The 22,217-nt window shown below is 36.8% G+C and overlaps 1 protein-coding gene across 10 annotated transcripts in view; it reads right to left on the reverse strand.

Moving 5' to 3' along the window:
* The window catches only part of LOC148274301 (uncharacterized), a 60,995-nt gene that overhangs the window by 24,768 nt on the left and 14,010 nt on the right, over window positions 1-22,217 (reverse strand). For 2 of the 10 annotated variants that reach the window (XM_088237301.1, XM_088237300.1), the window contains 2 exons: window positions 22,003-22,149; window positions 11,884-13,345 (listed from right to left, as the gene is read on the reverse strand). The exons of 2 other annotated variants lie outside the window; for them this stretch is intronic. In XM_088237301.1, coding sequence (XP_088093427.1) covers window positions 12,009-13,345; window positions 22,003-22,149 — 1,484 coding nt within the window. In that variant the 3' untranslated portion in view covers window positions 11,884-12,008. Of the gene's footprint in view, window positions 1-1,203; window positions 2,673-8,206; window positions 8,395-11,883; window positions 13,346-18,374; window positions 18,923-21,239; window positions 21,811-21,977; window positions 22,150-22,217 lie in introns of those variants that run through there. 6 more of the 10 variants (XM_088237306.1, XM_088237304.1, XM_088237299.1 and 3 more) reach the window with 5 other exon arrangements.

Raw genomic sequence — 22,217 nt, forward strand, 5'->3', positions numbered from 1 at the left:
AACTGTAACATAGATGTGGCTAGTTTAGGAATAATTTCATTAAAACAATTTAATTACTGTATTAGCCCAATTTATTTATTAATTTAAAATATTGTGTTTATAATTTAATACAGTAATATACAAAGTTGTTAACTATTGTAGTAATTAATTCACTATTTGTCATGGGTTGTTAATTTGATGACAGTATCAATCAACATTTGTTTGGTGGATCCCAATTATGTTATTTTCTTTCATTTATACCCATTAATTTTATTTCACCGTATTTTTAAGAACGAAAAGATAATATTAATTAACGTTTATAATAAATTGAAAACGTTTTCCTTTCAGTGCATCACTGTAACTAAGAAGATCTTCGAAATTGCACCGCTAGGCGTATTTTGACGTTTACAAAAAATAATAATTATATTTGAATATTAATCGTTTTAAGCTTTGTAAATCATTCATAAACAAATAATTACCGATGAAAAGTTACACAATCATTTTTACAATTAACATATTACAACAGAGATGAAGAACATTTAAGAATAGGTAATATAGAAGTCTAGGCACCTACAGGTCTTATGACCTGTCAATGGCTGGTTTAAGTGGCCACTTTACACACTGTGTAACATTCACCATTCTGCCTGTAGATGCCTAGACTTCTATATTACCTTTTCTTAAATGTTCTTCATCTCTGTTGTAATATGTTAATATAAACAGTTCCCCAGGGAGTTGAATCCAGTCCTTGTCTACAAAAATTTGGACAAACTCAAAATATTGTTGATAAATTACCTGGTCCATGAAGAAGTATAGAAATTGAAAAAATAACATTTTCAGGCGTTGCCTAGTCTAGTACGTAGGTGAAATAATTCAATTAGATGAATCTCACCCGCATAAATAAAGGTTTCAGCTCTTTAATTTCACAAACATCAACAGATGAAAGAATTGAAGGAATATAGATGTTTAAATATAGGCAGAATGGTGAATGTTACACAGTGTGTAAAGTGGCCACTTAAACCAGCCATTGACAGGTCATAAGCCCTGTAGATGCCTAGACTTCTATATTACCTTTTCTTAAATGTTCTTCATCTCTGTTGTAATATGTTAATATAAACAGCTCCCCAGGGAGTTGAATCCAGTCCTTGTCTACAAAAATTTGGACAAACTCAAAATATTGTTCATTTTTACAATGTTTATCTGAAAGGTTTTTACACGCTTTCATGACACAAGTAGGCGTTTTTGTTTTGATTCTAAACGTCACGCCTAGCTGGTCGAAAAACGACTAAATACGCACTGGGAATGACTGAGAGCTCAGCCTATTCTACAAACGTTTGGACATATACAAAACACTGTTGATTAATTATTAAGTTTATGCGTGGGAATGTCACGTTTCAAATTACAATTTTTTGTACACGAATATTTACACTCTGAACACGAAAGTGGTTTCTCATCAGTGTGGGTTCTCATATGCACTTTTAGATGCGATTTTTTTTCACATTTGTAATCACACTTCGAACATGGAAACAGCTTGTTATGCGTGAGAACGTGAGATTTTATTCTGCTTTTATGTGAACAACTGAAATCACACTCTGAACATGAAAAGGGTTTTTCACCAGTGTGCGTAAGCATGTGGGATTTTAAATTACCCTTCAGGAAACATTTGTATTCACACTCTGAACACGCAAAGGGCTTTTTACCTGAATGCGTTTTAATGTGGAAGTTGAATTCCCTCTTTCGTGAACACGTATATTTACACTCTGAGCATGAAAAGAGTTTCGAAACATCATGAGTTTGCATGTGTCTTTTTAAATTACTTTTTTGTGAACATGTGTATTCACACTGCAAGCATTTAAAGGGCTTTTCGCCAGTGTGGATAAGCATGTGGTGTTCTAAATTACATTTTCGCCCGCACACGAAAGAACATTTAGAACATGAAAAGGGCTTTTCACCAGTATGGATGACTATGTGGTACTTTAAATTATATTTTCGTGCACAAGTGAATGGACACATTGAACATGAAAAGGGCTTTTCGCCCGTGTGGGTAAAGGCGTGTCTCTTCAAATCATCATTCCTGAAAGACGTATAATTACAGTCTGTACAAGAAAAGACACTCCCACTTATATGATTTGCCATGTGCATTTCTAATGAAGATTTTCGGAAACATTTGTAACTACACTCTGAGCACGAAAAGGGTTTCCCACCATTGTGTGTGAAAATGTGTCGTTTTAAATAACTTTTCTGGGAACAACGGAATGAACACTCTGAACATGAATACAATTCCTTGCTATTGTGAGTTCCGACATGGTTTATTAGAGAAGATTTCCGTGAACACGAGTAGTCACACTCTGAACATGAAAATGGTTTCTCACCAGTATGGACAAGAGAATGATACATTAAATACGTTTTTTGCGAACATGTATAATTACACTCTGTACACGAAAACGGCTTTACACCGGAGTGAGCGAACATGTGCATTTTAAAATAGTATTTCCTGTTACACGTGTAATTACACTCAGTGCATGAAAATTTATTTTTACCAGTATGGGGTGTACTGTCTACTTTCGTGGGATTGATTGAGCCGTGCGAATACTCTTTGTTAGAAGATTTTAAGCGATTTGATGTTTGGGAAACACGCGATGAACACGTATCGCTGTTTCCTGAATATTTAGGTCGCCTTCCGCTTCTCTGAAGATCTAAAAAGAAAGGGAAGAATTTGTAAATCAAAACCGATACACATCTCAAAAGGTCAATACATTTATACAGGGAATGTTGAAGTCTACACATAAAAGGGCCTTTAGCAGCCATGGACTGATTGAGTGCTCTATGTGGAAAGAATCTCAGAAGGGTATAAAAAAGTTGAAATTACTGTTGGTAAAAAAACACTATTTAAATGAGTTTAAAACATTTAAAAGTGAGAAAGTAATGTATATATTTTATTCCGTGACTAAGCTAATTAAGAATACAGCCTGTGTGAAATAGGACCAGAATCCTGGACAAGCGTTTTCGACTCGATCGCTACTCTCAGGTAATAACTTGAAAAAGAAAATCGAGTAAAGATCAAGAGCTTAGACCAGACTCCGTTTGGATTTCATTCGAGCCCGGATTAAATGATAATTTAATGCAATTATGCGAGGATAAAATCTAGACGGGATGACTTTTGTAACTGTCTTATGTACATGCTAGGAAATATTTTGAAAGGTTAAAATTAAATATGGTAATATTTTCAAAACATATTTTTAAGGGAGAAAATATAACTACCTATGTTGATTGAATTATTTATTAAAACAAATAATAGTACAAAAGTAAATAAAATACAAGAAAAAAATATTTTACAATACAATGATATTTGTGTTAGCTATTAATTCTAAAAAAACAATAAATTTAGAAAAAAAATGCTCAAAGACAATTTCTACATTTATTGCAACAGAGAAAAATTTTTGAGAAGGGAATATGAAAGTGAAGGCATTTTTAGGGCTTGTGACCTGTCATTGACACTTTACACACTGTGTAACATTCACCATTTTGCCTATGCATAAAATGTTTTCCGTTGTCAAAAATATTTTCCCTTTCTGTTGAAATAAATTTAGATCTAAATAGCTCATACCCAAAACATTGTTTCTTTTCATTTACCCAAACATTTCCATTTTGGTGGCCATTTTCAACGAGTTGGGGTAGAGTGGGGTTTGAACCTCGGACCTGTGATCTGTGAGTCCGCAGCACTAGCCACGGGACCACGTCCTGATTTATGATTACATGATCATAATACCAGTATATAATAAGAAATATATATAAATCAGACGCCCAAGTGGGATTTTTTTCTAAATAGAAAAGTCACAGAATTCTATTTAACATAAAGCAGTAAAAAATATTATGATAACATGGGGAAAAAATCAAAATTCAAACTGAAGGTAAAGACTGTTAAACAACTTATAAATTAAATATATTTACATTGTTATTATTAGAGCACGAATGTTTATGAATGCCTTACATCAATAATCAAAACATAAAAAATAAAAACTTTGTAAATATGTAACCTCAAAATGGACAAGATGTTGTTATTTGGAAATGGGAAGCAGACGGATATATTTTTCGGCCGTTTTACTGACTGTACAAGAGTAGTTTTGGATCTTTTGTTAAAGATTTACACGTGCTTACATCGATGAGCCATAAAATGTTATACTCAGTTTATTTTTGAAAAAAAGTGGAAAAGATGAATTTTGTAAACAAAAGACCCATCAAAAACAACAAGCCATCGCGCCGTTTCTCCGTAGGAGTATCGCTCTGTCTTTGCATACAGAGCTCGCTCCCTCTACATCGACGACCCTTCCATACTATTGTAAATGCGGGAGTACGTTTGTCTGTTCGCCTATGGTTCCTTTGCGTCGCAACGGAGCGACCGATTGACGTAATTTTTTGCATAGGGATAGCCGGAAAGATGATAAGAGAAATGTGCTACTTACTTTTAATCCCGAAATAAAAAATACGTACAATAAAAAATAATGAATTATAGCAACAATGCGCAGCATTATTTGAAAATGAGTAGGCGGTAAGGTGGGATGTCTGGAAGTCTACCTTTTGTAATTTACTTGCTTTATCTATGGTTAATTTGGTTTGCTTTCCGTTTTGGTTTTATAGTAGGATTTTACAATTCTACGTGGCTATAGACTAACAGGTCGTCGTATTTTTTTCACGGCAACAGTCGGAGGGCCGGTTATCGATACAGACTACTTTCTACCCGAATAAACATACTACTTCATCGGGAAAACTCTTACTGCTAAACGATAAAACTAATTAATTACCTAACTCATTTTTCCCTAATAAACTTTTTAACAAGATAATTACAGAGAATACAACAGAAACCCATCTCCTATCAAGTCAACTATTAGAATATCATCAGACGATGGGGAATCTTCATAAGCGTATGTGTCCAATACCCCCAAACCCAATTCAAATCAATATGTCTGGCTTCAGGGCGATGGTTGAAATATTTATAGAGGAATGCCAGTTTTGCGGCTTTTTCGTTACCCAGCCTATTTCTTAGTTAGGACCGAACTAAACCAAAAGATGAAAAGCGTATTTTTAGAGTGCTGTTGCTGCACAATATTCTCATTGCTTCAGGTGAATCTACATTCCGGTCCACGACACGCAACAAACGCGACTTTATGGTGCCCGGGAAAGCTCTGTTAAGTTAAACACGGAGAAACGCGTAAATGTCTGGTAAAAACAAAGACACCTACTATATACATTTGAATATCATTGATTATGTTATCCTTCAAATCTTGCTTTTACGTGTTCAGTTGGATGAAGGCTCTGGATTGTGACAAAGTGATTACATACTACGTAAAAAAATATCCAGATAATTCTAGCATTTACAGAGGTCGTTGACTGGTCTAAATGGCCAATTTACACAATGCGCACATTAACCATTTTGCTCATGTTTTAACATCTGTATTACTTCAATTCTGACATCCGCTGATTTTTGTGAATTTAAAGAGCTGAAACCTTTATTGATGCGAGTGAGATTGATTTGAATGAATTATTTTGCGTACTGGGAAACGCCTGAAAACATTTTATTATTTTCATACTTTTTCGTGGAGCAGTCAGTTTCATCATCATGATTAGCTCAACAGCCCAGGGTGGACCTTAGCTGAATCCAGGAGTCTCCATCACTCTCCAGTTCCTCAATTCTCACATTGTCATATCCGCACTGATGCAGTTCATCCATCGCATTTTGGGCCTTCCTGGTCTTCGGCGTCATTGTAGGATAGAGAGTTGAGCGTTTTGCGTATAGGGGGTTTTCGTCGTCCATTCTAATTACATGGCCGGCCCACCTCGAGCGCCCCGCCCCACCTTGATGGCGTTGATTACATCGGGCACTCCGTAGATTTCGACGGAGCCAATGGTTTTTTTCTCTCACACGGCCATAGACAACTCTGAGGATTCTTCTTTCGGAAGCTGCAAAGTTCCCTAAATACTATTTTTCGTACCCCAGGTTTCAAAGGCATATTTCAGGATTGGCTTGATCAGAGTTTTGTACAGAATTATCTTAGTATTTTTTCGTATTAGTTAGGAGCGTAATTGTTTCTTCAGAAACTTACGCGTCATACTCAATTCATTTTTGACAAAAAGTGGACAAGATGATTTTTTTAAACGAAAGACTCATCAAAAACAAGAAGCTATCGCGCCGTTTCCCCGTAGGATTAGGCAGAGAGAATAGAACGCCATATCGCTCTGTCTTTGCATACAGAGCTTGCTTCCTCTACATCATCTGCATACGCGCTTCAGCGCGTAAAAGCAACGGTTGGCAGCCATTATTAGCAGTTGGTTTACAAACAATATTTATAATTTGCCAAAATGTTTTTAATCAGCCAATGACAACCTTGTAAATGCCTAGACGTCTATATTAATTCTCTAAAATATTTCCCATCTCTCCTGTAATAAGTTGCTTGTTGGTAATTTACTTAGTAAATAAAAAAATAATTAATTAATACGTTTATGAGTGCGAATGTGACGGTTTAAATTACTACTTTGCGAACATGTGTAATTGCATTCTGAGCACGAAAAGGCCTTTTGAAGGGCGTGAATCTTCATGTGAAGATTTAAACGCTTTTTTTCTGAAGATTTGTATTCACATACTGAGCACGAATAGGGCTTTTCACTAGAATGGGTGAGAATGTGCGATTTTAAAGTACTACCATGCGAACAACGGAATTCACACAGCGGACAGGAAAAGGGCTTCTCACCGGTATGCGTGAGTATGTGTGATTTCAAATTACTTTTATGCGAACAACTGAAATCACACTCCGAACATGAAAAGGGTTTTTCACCAGTATGCCTGAGCATGTGTGGTTTTAAATCACTTCTTTGTGAACATCTGTAATCACACTCTGAACACGCAAAAGGCTTTTTATCCGAATGCGTTTTAATGTGGAAGTTTAATTCCCTTTTTAGTGAACACGTATATTTACACTCTGAGCATGAAAAGAGTTTCGGATTATGAGTTAGCATGTGTCTTTTCAAATTTCCCTTTTGTGAAAAAGTGTATTCACACTGCAAGCATTTAAACGGCTTTTCACCAGTATGTGTGACCATGTGGTATTTTAAATTACATTTTAGTGCACATACAAAAGAACACATGGAGCATGAAAAGGGCTTTTCACCAGTATGGGTAAACATGTGTTTCTTCAAATATTCCTTCCTGGAAGACGTAAAATTACATTCAGTACAAGAAAAGACACTCGCACTTTTATGACTTCTCATGTGTATTTCTAACGAAGATTTTAGAAAGCATTTGTAACTACACTCTGAACACGAAATGGGGTTTCCACCAGTGTGGGTGAGAAAGTGTGTTTTCAGATTACTTTTTTGAGAACAACGGAATGTACATTCAGAACATGAATGCAGTTCCTTGCTGTTATGAATTCCGACGTGATTAATTAAGGAAGATTTGCGTGAGCAAGTGTAATTACACTCTGAGCATGAAAAGGGCTTTTTGCTAGTATGAATTGTACTGTCTTTTTTCGTAGGACTGATTGAGCTGTTAGAATGCCTTTTGTTAGGAGGTTTTGAGGGATTCAATGTTGATGATGAACATGTATCACTGATTCCTGAATATTTAGGTTGCCTTCCGCTTCTCTGAAGATCTAAAAAGAAAGGGAAGAATTTTAAAATTAAAACTGATACGCATCTGAAAACGCAAATAAACTTATAAAAAGAATGTTCAATCTCGATATTGAAGGGTCTTTAGCTTTGACTGATTCGAAAACTCTGTTTAAAAAATCTCTAAGTGGGGATCAAGAGATACGACCGGATTTTAAAAGCCCAGACTCCGCCCGGATTTCTCCACTTTCGCTACATACGACAAGTAGCAAAATGACACTGAATGTACCTCTTGCCGACTGCGACACGGTACAAGTACGGTGATTAATTTATTTTTTCTACACAATACTAGAATTAAACTTCTTAGATTTTCACGGCCATTCAGATGGACAACAAGTTTCTCTAAGTTCGTAGTAGCGTCTATAATCCATTGATTTAAATTGACAAGCTGTAGACACCGACTGCGAGACGGACATTTGTATTAGGATTTCCTAAGTAATAAACGTTACACGTCTATCTACACAAATAACATTAAGCCTGCAAGATAGACGCTGTAATGCGATCCGAAACGTCGGTAAATTGTGCGAACAACACACGGCATAATTACCCAGAAGAACTTTATGTGCACAATCCAACTGAAATTAAAAAGATAACTAAAAAATATTAATATGGAGGAAAATTCCGAATAACTAATCAAATTTATAAATAATTACTTGGCCAAAGTTGGATCTGATTTGGCAGAAAAAAATGATAGACCTGGTACCCATTTATCCTTCACTGGTATCACCAAATCCAAATCAGCATTTAAAATATCTCCTACAACAGAAGACGAAATTAAAATCATTATAAAATTCAATGAAGGCTGGTAGCTCTTCAGGCACTGACGAAATTACTATGAAAACGGTTACAACCATCTTCAATGATATTGGTTACGCCACATTAACTCTATGTGCAAACATCTATATCTGTATAAGTATATGTATATATATATATATATAGCGCATTTTCCTGACAACAAGATCGGATCTGATCCTGACTGCCAGGCGACAGAAGTTCCAGACAATAAAGGTGCCAGAACCCAGAATAAGGTAGATGATTGCAGTCATCGTATTTAGGGTTCTGTAGCAAAGTAAATAAAAGATAACGCATCCCACGAACCAGCAATTTGAGCGTGCATCTACTAACGAACAAGTGGCGCGATCAGATATATTGGAGTCACTTTTCACGACCGAAAACAAGTTGTCAAAAAAACCAATACATAAGTCAACAATGTTTTGAGTATGTCCAAATGCTTGCAGACTGGCTGGATTTTCTCCCTAAGGAGTTGTTAATATTTAAATTTGTTGCAACAGAGAGGGAAAACATTTTTCAGAAGGGAATATGGGAGGCTAGAACAGGGCTTATGACCTGTCATTGGCGGGTTTAAGTTGCCACTTTACGCCCTGTGTAACATTCACCATTCTGCCTATGTTTAAACACCCACATTTCCTCGACTCTTCCATCTGTTGATTTTTGTGAAGTAAAGTCATAAGCCCTGTAAATGCCTAGACTCCTATATTCCCTTCTCAAAAATGTTTTCCCTCTCTGTTGCAACAAATTTAAATATAAACAACTTAGTAGGGAGAAAATCCAGCCCGTCTGCAAGCATTTGGACATATTCAAAACATTGTTGAATTAACTACCTGGTAAAAGAAGAAGTATAAAAAAAATAAAAATTGTTTTCGGGCGTTGCCTAGTAGGCGATTTGGTTCAGCCGGATGAATCTCACCCACATGATAAAGGTCTCAGCTCTTTTACTTCACAAAAATCAACAGATGGAAGAGTTTAGGAAATGTGGGTGTTCAAACATAGGCAGAATGGTGAATGTTACACAATGTGTAAAGTGGCCACTTAAACCAGCCAATGACAGGTCATAAGCCCTGTAAATGCCTAGACTCCCATATCCCTTCTCATAAATGTTTTCCCTCCCTGTTGCAACAAATTTGAAAATAAAATAAGTGACCAAACCAATATTACCTACGGAGTCCCTCAAGGTAGTATTCTAGGACCAATTTTATTATTAATCTACATAAATGGTCTGTGCCGTTTAAACATCGATGGTTCTATTACAAGTTTTGCTGATGACAACGTTCTATTATTTAAAGATAAGACATGTATGAGAACATATGAAAAAGCCGAAAAATATCTCAATGTAGTAAAGGCATGGCTTGACACGAATTACTTAACTCTTAATAAATCTAAAACTAACTTCATTCTTTGTAATAATAAAAATACGTATATGGTTTTATTACACTTTTATTTATAATTTTTTTACCAATGACCGAGTTTCGTCGTGACCGACATCGTCAGACTGGATGGAACTTTATTCTATTTCAAATCAGTACTTGAAACTATTCGCAAAATGCTCGTCTAAACATCAAATTACATGATAATAATTTCCTCCATAGTGCTAATTTAAATTGCCCAATGTATAGAGCAGATAATGTCAAATATAAATTAAAAGTAGAAACAGCAGATTAAAATATAACAAATAAACTTAAAAGTCTAACGTTTATATTCAAAACAATTCCAAATATAATTAATGTAAAATATTTTTTAAAGATTTATTTTGAATTGTGCTAATCGATTTTGGAGCACGGTATAACCGGATGGGGTGGTGCGAGCGACACAGTTTTAAATAGTGTATTTGTTGCACAGCAATCCATACTTAAATTAATACGAGTCCCGATACAGACATCTACTGAAGAAATATTCCACTAATCACAACTTATGACACCGAAGCAATTGATAGCTAAAACAATACTCGCTTACAGATTCAAAAATTATTCTTACTTAAACGAAAGACATAACCCAACAATATACAAACACCATAATCACTATATCCTCAACACAAAGACAAAATAAACAAATACAAACTAATACCACTTTCGGACAAGGGGATTTTGAGTATTATGCAATTAAAAATCTATAACCAACTTCTACGGTCCATTAAACAATGAGTAAGGAGAAAATGTTCAAAAAGGCTATACGAAAATAGATAGTGGAGCTGGGTAGAAGTAAAATGGATTGTCTCATTCGCCCGAATCAATATTGAACCACCTGCTATGCAAACGTCTAGTTTATGTTATGATTTTGTTCTTTGATTTATCTATAAATTAAATATAAACACAAATACGTAGTTAATTCAAAAATGTTTTGAGTATGTCCAAATGCTTGCAGACTGGCTGGATTTTCTCCTTAGGGAATTGTTCATATTTAAATTTGTTGCAACAGAGAGGTAACACATGTTTGGTAGGTGAATTGGTTCAGCCGGATGAATCTCACCCACATAATGAAGGTTTCAGTTCTTTTACCTTACAAAAGTCAACAGATGGAAGAGTTGAGTAAACGTGGATGTTCAAACATAGGCAGAATGGTGAATTTTGCACAGTGTAAACGGGCCACTTAACCAGCCAACGACAGGTCATAAGCCCTGTAAATGCCTAGACTCCCATATTCCCTTCTCAAGAGTGTTTTCCCTCTCTGTTGCAACAGGTTTAAATGTGAGCAACTCCTTGGGGAGAGGGAGGATCCAGCCGGTCTGCAGGCATTTGTAAATTTCAGTTTATATACTGTGTAATATAAGCTAATTTGAGAAATAAATAAATAAAAAAAAAAAAGAGTAACAGATCGTCGTATTTTTTTCACAGCAACCGCCAGAGTTTCTACCGCGAAAAAATATAGGATTCCATGGGGAAAATTCTTACTGCTAAACGATAAAACTAATTAATTACTTAACTAATTTCTGCCTAAGCAAAGCCACGGGTAAATTCTAGTATTTATTAAGAAAATATAACAGAAATTATTATCCTATCAAGTAAACTATTAGAATATCATTAGACGATAAGGAATCTTAATGAGCATGTGACCAATGCCTCACAAACCCAATTCAAATCAGTATGTCTGGCCTCAGCGTGTTGGCTCAAATATTTATACCAGTTTTGCGGCATTTTCGTTACCTAATCTATTTCTGAATGAATGAATCTACATTCCAGTCCACGACACGCAACAAACGCGACTTTATGGTGTCCGGGGAACATGAGGATTGGTCTTTCTAAAGCTGCAATGGTTCTCTCAATACTATTTGTCATAACCCAGGTTTCGGAGGCATATATCAGGATTGGCTTGATCAGAGTTTTGTACAATATTATGTAAGTATTTTTTTGTATTAGTTTAGACGGTAATTGTTTCTGAAGCGCGTAAAAGCAACGGTTGGCAGCCATTATAAACAGGTCGTTTACAAACAATATTTAGAATTTGCCAAAATGTTTTTAATCAGCCAATGACAGCCTTGTAAATGCCTAGACGTCTATATTATTTGTCTAAAATGATTCCCATCTTTGCTGTAATAAGTTGCTTGTAAGTAATATTCTGTATAAATTAAATAATAATTAATGAATACGTTTATGAGTGCAAATGTGACGGTTTAAATTACCACTTTGCGAACATGAGTAATTGCATTCTGAACATGAAAATGGTTTTAAGTTTGTATGAATTCTCATGACGTGTCTTTTTAAATAACATTTTTGCGTACATTTATATTCACACTTTGAACATGAAAAGGCTTTTTCACCCGTGTGGGTGAGAATATGCAATTTCAAATTACGTTTATATGTGCAACTGTATGTACATTCTGAGCACGAAAAGGGCTTCTGGATGGCGTGAATCTTCATGTGAATATTTAAACGCTTTTTTTGTGAAGATTTGTATTCACACACTGAACACGAATAGGGCTTTTCACTAGAATGGGTGAGAATGTGCGATTTTAAAGTACTACCATGCGAACAACGGAATTCACACAGCGGACAAGAAAAGGGCTTTTCACCGGTATGCGTGAGGATGTGTGATTTTAAATTACTTTTATGTGAACAACTGAAATCACACTCTGAACATGAAAAGGGTTTTTCTCCAGTATGCTTGAGCATGTGTGGTTTTAAATCACTTCTTTGTGAACATTTGTACTCGCACTCTGAACACGAAAAAGGCTTTTTATCCGAATGCGTTTTAATGTGGAAGTTTAATTCCCTTTTCAGTGAACAGGTATATTTACACTCTAGGCAAGAAAAGAGTTTCGGACTATGAGTTAGCATGTGTCTTTTCAAATTACTTTTTTGCGAAAAAGTGTATTCACACTGCAAGCATTTAAAGGGCTTTTCACCAGTATGCGTGACCATGTGGTATTTTAAATTACATTTTCGTGCGCATACGAAAGAACACAAAGAGCATGAAAAGGGCTTTTCACCAGTATGGGTAAAGAGGTGTTTCTTCAAATAATCATTCCTGGTAGACGTATAATTACACTCTGTACAAGAAAAGACACTCTCGCTTTTGTGACTTCTCATGTGTATTTCTAACGAAGATTTTAGAAAGCATTTGTAACTACACTCTGAACACGAAATGGGTTTCCCACCAGTGTGGGTGAGAAAGTGTATTTTTAAATAACTTTTTTGAGAACAACGGAATGAACACTCAGAACATGAATACAGCAGCTCCTCGCTATTATGAATTCCGACGTGATTGATCAAGGAAGATTTATGTGAACACGAGAAATTACACTCTGAGCATGAAAAGGGCTTTTTACCAGTATGGGTTGTACTGTCTATTTTTGTAGGACTGACTGAGCTGTGGGAATACTCTTTGTGAGAAGATTTTGAGGGATTCGATGTTGATGATGAACATGTATCACTGATTCCTGAATATTTAGGTTGCCTTCCGCTGCTTTGAAGATCTAAAAAGAAAGGGAAGATATTTTAAATTAAAACTGATACGCATCTAAAAACGCAAATACTGCTAAAAAGGAAATGTTGAAGTCTCCATATAGGGCCTTAAGCTTTTGCTAATTTAAAAGATCTGTCAAAAAAATCTATAAATGGTAAAAATTTGTGTAAAAAAAATTATTAAAATACTGTTGGTAAAAAAACACGTTGTTTTTAGTATTATTCTTATTCTTAGAGACGAGGGTCAGTGCTTTGTAGGCTCCTGACGTCACTGCGACCCGTGTAGATCTATCGTGACGGGTAAATTAATTCTCGTCTTTGAAGAGATTGTGCGGAAGGCAAGCGTTCTCATTTTGCGCAATCTTCCCCTCCAAGCCCAGATCCGTAAAGTATAAGGCTATTAGGTAGGGAGCGAGTTCTTTAATATCACCAGGTTCAACCAGTAGTCTCCAACTTTTAATTTAATAATTTATACATATTTTTATTCAGTGACCAAGCGAATGAATAATACAGTTGAACATTATTTTTGGTACGTGTATTTTTATGTACATACACAAATCTGGATTTCTCCCAAGGGGGAGTAGGTATATATTTTTTTATTAATATCCCTACAGAGATGAGGTAGAATTTTTCCAATTCAGGATTATGGATATTCGAGCGTTTACAGGGCTTATGACCTGTCATTGGCTGGGTTAAGTGGCCACTTTACGTATTTACAACATTCCCCATTCCGCTTATTAGCGAATATCGACACAGGTAACATTTTTTTTGATTTTCGTATATACATCATTCCCCATTCCGCTTCCGGTTTCTCATTTAATAACATATATACAAAAATCAAAAAAATGTTACCTGTGTCGATATTCGCTAATAAGCGGAATGGGGAATGTTGTAAATACGTAAAGTGGCCACTTAACCCAGCCAATGACAGGTCATAAGCCCTGTAAACGCTCGAATATCCATAATCCTGAATTTGAAAAAATTCTACCTCATCTCTGTAGGGATATTAATAAAAAAAATAATACAGTTGAATGCGTGAAGTACAGACAGAATCCTGGAAGAGCGTTTTCGACTCGATGGCTAATATTAGGTAAAAATCCTAATATAAATCAAGTGAGGATTAAACCAGATTTTAAAAGCTTAGACCAGACTCCGCCCGGATTTTCCCCCTTTCGTTACACACGACAAATAGCAAACAACACGGTACAAAACCTAAGTAATTAACGTTACACGTCTATCTACACAAATACCATCAACCCTGATGATGGACGCTGTAGTGCGATCAAAAACGTCGGTAAATAGTACGAACGACGCGGCATAATAACTCAGAAAACCTTTTGTGTATAATCCTATCAGTTTACCCGGAAGATGGCTCCTGCTACGGTAGCTAAAACGTCGGAGCGAACCCAACCTACATGGAATCACCTAAAAAACACGATATCTTAATATTCTAAGTAATGATTTTAGCCTACTAATTTTATCCAGCAATGTTTTGAGTATGTCCAAGTGCTTGCAAACTGGCTGGATTTTCTCCCTAGGGAGTTGTTCATAATTAGATTTGTTGCAACAGAGGGAAAACACTTTCGAGAAGGGAATATGGGAGTCCAGGCATTTACAGGGCTTATGACCTGTCATTGGCTGGTATATACCTCGCTTCCTCGATGTAGAGGAAGCGAGGTATATACGCAAAGACAGAGCGATACGGCGTTCTATCCTCTCTGCCTAGCCCTACGGGGAAACGGCGTGATGGTTTGTTGTTGTTGTTGATGGGTCGATCGTTTGTAAAATTCGTCTTATCCAGGTTTTAATCAAATTGAACTGGGTATGTCATTTTATGGCTTATTGATGGAGGCACATAAATCTTCAAGAAAAAATCCAAAACTTCACTTTTACATTTAGTATAACGGCCGAAAAACTACGCCCAATCACAGAATGTCAACGTGTGTCAAGGCAAAACAGTAAAATTGTCATTTTTTTTGGTTTTAAAAATAAAATTAGTAAATTTGATGCAAAAGAGAGGGAAAACACTTTCGAGAAGGGAATATGGGAGTCCAGGCATTTACAGGGCTTATGACCTGTCATTGGCTGGTTTAAGTGGCCACTTTACACATTGTGTAACATTCGACATTCTGCCAATGTTTGAACATCCACATTACCCCAACTCTTCCATCTGTTGACTTTTGCGAAGTAATAGAGCTGGAACCTTTATCATATGGGTGAGATTCATCCGGCTGAACCAATTCACCTACTAGGCAACAGTCAAGAGATGGAAGAGTTGAGGAAATGTGGATGTTCAAACATAGGCAGATTGGTGAATGTTACACAGTGTGTAAAGTGGCCAATTAAACCAGCCAATGACAGGTCATAAGCCCTGTAAATGCCTGGACTCCTATATTCCCTTCTCGAAAATGTTTTCCCTCTCTTTTGCATCAAATTTACTAATTTTATTTTTAAAACCAAAAAAAATGACAATTTTACTGTTTTGCCTTGACACACGTTGACATTCTGTGATTGGGCGTAGTTTTTCGGCCGTTATACTAAATGTAAAAGTGAAGTTTTGGATTTTTTCTTGAAGATTTATGTGCCTCCATCAATAAGCCATAAAATGACATACCCAGTTCAATTTGATTAAAACCTGGATAAGACGAATTTTACAAACGATCGACCCATCAACAACAACAACAAACCATCACGCCGTTTCCCCGTAGGGCTAGGCAGAGAGGATAGAACGCCGTATCGCTCTGTCTTTGCGTATATACCTCGCTTCCTCTACATCGACGACCCCTCCATACTATTGTAAATGCGAAAGTATGTTTGTCTGTTCGCTTGTGGTTCCTTTACGTCTTACGCAACGGGGCGACCGATTGACGTGATTTTTTGCAGAGAGATAGCCGGAGAGGTGCGAAGAGAAATAGGCTACCTAGTTCTTGAAATTTAAAAAAGTACAATAAAAAATAATTAAATATAGCAACAAGCGCAACATTATTAGCCAGTAAGGTAATTCTTTACATTTCTATAATTGACTTGCTTTATCTTTGATTAATTTGGTTTGCTTTTCGTTTTGGTTTTGTAATAGTAGAATTTTGGAAATTTGGAATTTTGTCAGTTGCCTTCTGTACGCCGATGACGCAGTCCTCCTAGCTGACAGCGAAGAGGAACTGCAATCCTTGGTTACAAAGGTTTACGAAGTGTGCAAGGAGAGTGATTTGCTAATGAATGTGCAAAAGTCGAACGTCATGGTCTTTGAAAGAAATGTAACTATGACTGAATGTAAGATTGTAGTGAATGGAGATAGTTTGAAACAGGTCGAAGAATTTGTATATCTGGGTAGTATGTTTACTAGAGATGGAAATATGGACAAGGATATTGAAAGGAGGGTTAGTGCCGGTAACAGAGTTAATGGTGCCTTAAAGTCTGTCGTAGCAAATAAGTGTCTATCGCAAGAGGCTAAATTAGCAGTTCATAATGGAGTTCTGGTACCAACCCTAATGTATGGAAGCGAATCATGGAGTTGGAAAAAAAGGGACGAAAGTAGACTGAATGCTGTTGAAATGCGATCCCTCAGGCGAATGTGCGGAAAAACAATGTATGATAGGTGCCCTAATGTCGAAATTAGAGCAGAATGCAAGGCTGAGTTAAGCATTATCGACAAAATTAAGAAAGGTCTTTTGCGATGGTTCGGTCATGTGGAGCGAATGAATGATGAAAGAACGGCTAAAAAGATTTATGATGCGAATGTGTCTGGTTGTAGAAGTCGAGGAAGGCCGAGAAAGACATGGCATGATCAAGTACAACAAATTCTTGAAAGTGGTCATGTGAAAAGTCGGAATAATCGACGTGCGTGCATGAGAAGATGTATGAATGTGAGGGAAGCAAAGGAAGTGTGCCAGGACAGAGTGGTGTGGCGTTCTATCCTCTCTACCTACCCCTCCGGGGAAATGGCGTGATGGTTAGTTAGTTAGTTAGTTAGTTAGTTAGAATTTTGGATTTGTGAACAGAATAACGACGCTACGTCGCTAAAGATCGTCGTATTTTTTCACGGCGTCAGTCGGAGGGACGGTAATCGATCAGGCTACTTTCTACCCCGAAAAATAAATTGTTAAAATTCTGATTTCTAAACGATAAAACTAATAATTACTTAACCTATAACTCCCTTATACCAAGCGAGCGAAGCCGAGGGTAAAAGATAAAATTTATTAAGGAAAACTACAGGAATATAACAGAAATCAATCTCCTATCATATTTTTTATCAATATTCCTACAGAGATGAGGTAGAATTTTTTCAAATTCAGGATTATCGATATTCGAGCGTTTACAGGGCTTATGACCTGTCATTGGCTGGGTTGAGTGGCCACTTTACGTTTTAACAACATTCCCCATTCCGCTTATTAGCGAATATCGACATTGGCATCATTTTGATTCCTGTATATATCCTATTCAACGAGAGAGCATTCACTAGCGTGTTGGAGCACCATCTATGTATTGATATTGAAGTTAATATATCGATATTCGATATTCGCTAATAAGCGGAATGGGGAATGTTGTTAAAACGTAAAGTGGCCACTCAACCCAGCCAATGACAGGTCATAAGCCCTGTAAACGCTCGAATATCGATAATCCTGAATTTGAAAAAATTCTACCTCATCTCTGTAGGAATATTGATAAAAAATATATATACCTACTCCCCCTCGGGAGAAAATCCAGATTTGTGTATGTACAAAAAATACACACACCAAAAAAATAAAATCTCCTATCAAGTTAATTATTATAATATCATTAGACGATGGGGAATCTTCATTAGCATCAGCGACCAATGACTCCTAAATCCAATTCAAATCAGTATGTCTGGCTTCAGGCGGATAGTCTTTGGATTGTAACAAACTGATAACATTCCATGTATAAAATATCCAAATATTTCTGGGCATTTGCAGGGGTCGTTAGCTTGACGCATTCACCATTTCGATCATGTTTTCACATTTGTGTAGGAATTTGGTGGTTGAGGGTTGGAGCTCCTACCCCAGTTAGAGATTAACAGAAGACAAGGGGTGTTGCCGTTTAATGTGTATTTATTACATGGCGAATAATAAGGAATTGAATGATGCCGCGCGAGTGTTACGGCAATAAGGTGTTGAAGTAACTGCACTTGGACTACATACTGGAACTGACTGGCTGACTGACTGGCGTTACCACGCCCGTGGTCTCTTTTATAGGCCACGTTATTTCGTTCTCCATATCTCTATGGTAGGGACATTGTTATGTACTGTAGGACGACGCTCTCGTCTTTATCCGCAATACCGTTAGAGTTGCATAATATGTTGTATTGGATTCTATAGAAAACACTGGCTCTCTCGATCGGTCGTCGCATTATAATTTCAGGTGAAATATCAATGGACTATGAACCCACAGTACCCTTTCTGAGAGGTGATCTCACGATGCATGAAGTTTTTCTCTTGATAGGAGAAGTTTACTTCCTTTATTGTAGGACACTTGTATCTTGGTGCGAAGTACTGCTGATGCTGGTTATCCTGGTAATGTGATGACAAAGCTATTCTTGAATCTGTTGGACGATTTTGGCTCGTCCCACGAGGCTGGAAATCAAGGTGTGTGAATAAACCATTGGAATGAGCAGCGTTGCAATTTTTGAAATAATTAGCCATCGCAAGAATAAATTAATGCGTAATGGGAATTATTGATATAACTTTTTTGTGCACACGTTTAAGTGAATTGTTATCACGCAAGTTTGAATACAGAAGTCGTGCGTTGTTTAATATCCAGCTGCTGTTTATGAGGTATAGTCCTTAAAATATAGCTTGATTAGAATGACAGCTGTCAAACTAATTTCATTAGTGATGGGAAATTACTGATCACGGATCAAATCGATTTTATCAGTTATTTCGTGCAATCATGAAACTCCGTTTCCGAAAATTGATATAAAAAACGCAAAAACCAGCCTATTATAGTGTGTTTAACACAATTATTCACCAAAAAATGAGACATGAGACATTTTTCAATAAATAAGGAATTGAATTATATCGCGCGAGTGTTACGGCGATAAGGTGTTGAAGTAACTGCAATCTTCTGAACACATCCTGTGGTCTTGTCCCTTTCCCTTTCTCTAAGATTACCGAATGGAGCTTCTCGCTACTATCCGTGGCCCTGTTATAGGCCCTGTCGGATATACAGATCTGGTGGCTTCCAAAAAGAATTTCAAGGCTTTTAAAAAAAGTTTTGTAATCATTTCGATGAATTGTTCATGTCCAATCAATTTGATCCCAGTCAGTGAATATGTACGTCAGGATTACTTTATTTCAGCACAAAGATGCTAAGGCTACCAGATTACAGAGAGCTCCTTCGGGCAGCTTTTCTCGTTTGACAACGAGCAAATTTTCCGTGTATATGGGCACCGCCGAGGAGACTTATGTCCTCAGATGCGGTGTGCGGTATGTGGTGGGCAAGCTGCACTTAGACTACATGCTGGTACTGACTGACTGACTGATTGACTGAGCATTACCACGCCCTGTGGTCTCTTTTATAGGTCACGTTCCTTTGTTCTTCATATCTCCATGGTAGGGACGATGTTAATGTACTGCAAGGCGACGCTCTCGTCTTTATTTGCAATACTTTTAAAGTTGCATAATAAGAAAACGCTGACTTGCTTCATCGGTCGTTGCACTATGAACCCTGTCTGTATTATTTCTATTCGGTCTCGAGTCTCATCCACTCTTGCCGGTCTGCTACCCTTCCTCTCCAGTTCCTCAATTCCAACATAGTGGTATCCGCACTGATGCAGTCCATCCATCGCATATTGGGCTTTCCTGGTCTTCGTCTTCCTTGTGGCACAGAGAGACTTGAGAGTTTTATGGGGTTTTCGTCGTCCATTCTAATTATGAGCCCAGTCCACATCGAGTGCCCCCACCTTGATGGAGTTGATTACATCGCACAGATCCATAGACAACTTTGAGGATTGTTCTTTCTAAAGCTGCAATGATTCCCTCCATACTTTTTGTCGTACCCCAGGTTTCGAAGGCATATGTCAGGATTGGCTTGATCAGAGTTTTGTACAGTATTATCTTAGTATTTTTTCGTATTAGTTTAGACCTTAATTATTTCAGAAGCGCGTAATAGCAACGGTTGGCAGCCATTATTAGCAGTTGGTTTCACAAATAATATTCAGAATTTGCCGAATGTTTTTTATCATCCAATGACAGCCTTGTAAATGCCTAGACGTTTATATTCATTCTTTAAAATGTTTCCCATCTTTGCTGTAATAAGTTACTTGCTGGTAATTTACTCTATAAATCAAGTGAGAGTTAATTAATACGTTTATGAGTGCGAATGTGACGGTTTAAATTGCCACTTTGCGAACATGTGTAATTGCATTCTGAACATGAAAATGGTTTTACATTTGTGTGAACTCTCATATAATGTCTATTTAAATAACATTTTTGTGTACATTTATATTCACACTTTGGACACGAAAAGGCTTTTTCACCCGTGTGGGTGAGAACGTGCAATTTCAAATTACGTTTAAATGTGCAACTGTATGTACATTCTGAGCACGAAAAGGGCTTCTGGATGGCGTGAATCTTCATGTGAAGATTTAAACTTTTTTTTTGAGAAGATTTGTATTCACACACTGAACATGAATAGGGCTTTTCAGTAGAATGAGTGAGAATGTGCGATTTTAAAGTGCTACCATGCGAACAACGGAATTCACACAGCGGACAAGAAAAGGGCTTTTCGCCGGTATGCGTGAGGATGTGTGATTTTAAATTACTTTTATGTGAACAACTGAAATCACACTCCGAACACGAAAAGGGTTTTTCACCAGTATGCCTGAGCATGTGTGGTTTTAAATCACTTCTTTGTGAACATTTATACTCGCACTCTGAACACGCAAAAGGCTTTTTGTCCGAATGCGTTGATCTAATGTGGAAGTTTAATTCTCTTTTTCCCGAACACGTATATTTACACTCTACGCATGAAAAGAGTTTCGGACTATGAGTCAGCATGTGTCTTTTCAAATTACTATTTAGTGTACATGTGTATTCACACTGCAAGCATTTAAAGGGCTTTTCACCAGTATGGATTACCATGTGGTATTTTAAATTACATTTTCGTGCGCATATAAAAGAACACTTAGAGCATGAAAAGGGCTTTTCACCAGTATGGGTATACATGTGTCTCTTCAAATAATCATTCCTGGAAGACGTATAATTACATTCTGTACAAGAAAAGACACTCCCACTTGTATGCCTTCCCATGTGAATATCCAACGAAGATTTTCGAAAACATTTGTAACTACACTCTGAACACGAAAAGGGTTTCCCACCAGTGTGAGTGAGAATGTGTCTTTTCAAATAACTTTTTTGAGAACAACGGAATGTACACTCAGAACAAGAATGCAGTTCCTTGCTATTATGAATTCCGACGTGATTAATCAAAGAAGATTTACGCGAACAAGAGTAATTACACTCTGAACATGAAAATGGCTTTTCACCAGTGTGAGAAAGAACGTGAAATTTTAGATACTTTTTTTGAGAGCATGTATAATCACATTCTGTACACGAAAATGGCTTTACGTCAGAGTGGGTGAGTATGTGAATTTTCAAATAATCTTTTCTAAAACACGTGTAATTACACTCTGAGCATGAAAAGGGCTTTTTACCAGTATGGGTTGTACTGTCTATTTTCGTAGGACTGACTGAGCTGTGTGAATACTCTTTGCGAGAAGATTTTGAGGGATTCGATGTCGATGATGAACATGTATCACTGATTCCTGAATATTTAGGTTGCCTTCCGCTTCTCTGAAGATCTAAAAAGAAAGGGAAGAAACTTTAAGTCAAAACTGATACGCAAATACACTCATAAAGGGAATTTTAC

This window comes from Micrasema longulum, unplaced genomic scaffold (genome assembly GCF_059751315.1).
Source record: "Micrasema longulum isolate JH-2025_06_02 unplaced genomic scaffold, ASM5975131v1 h1tg001693l, whole genome shotgun sequence".
NCBI lineage: Eukaryota > Metazoa > Arthropoda > Insecta > Trichoptera > Brachycentridae > Micrasema > Micrasema longulum.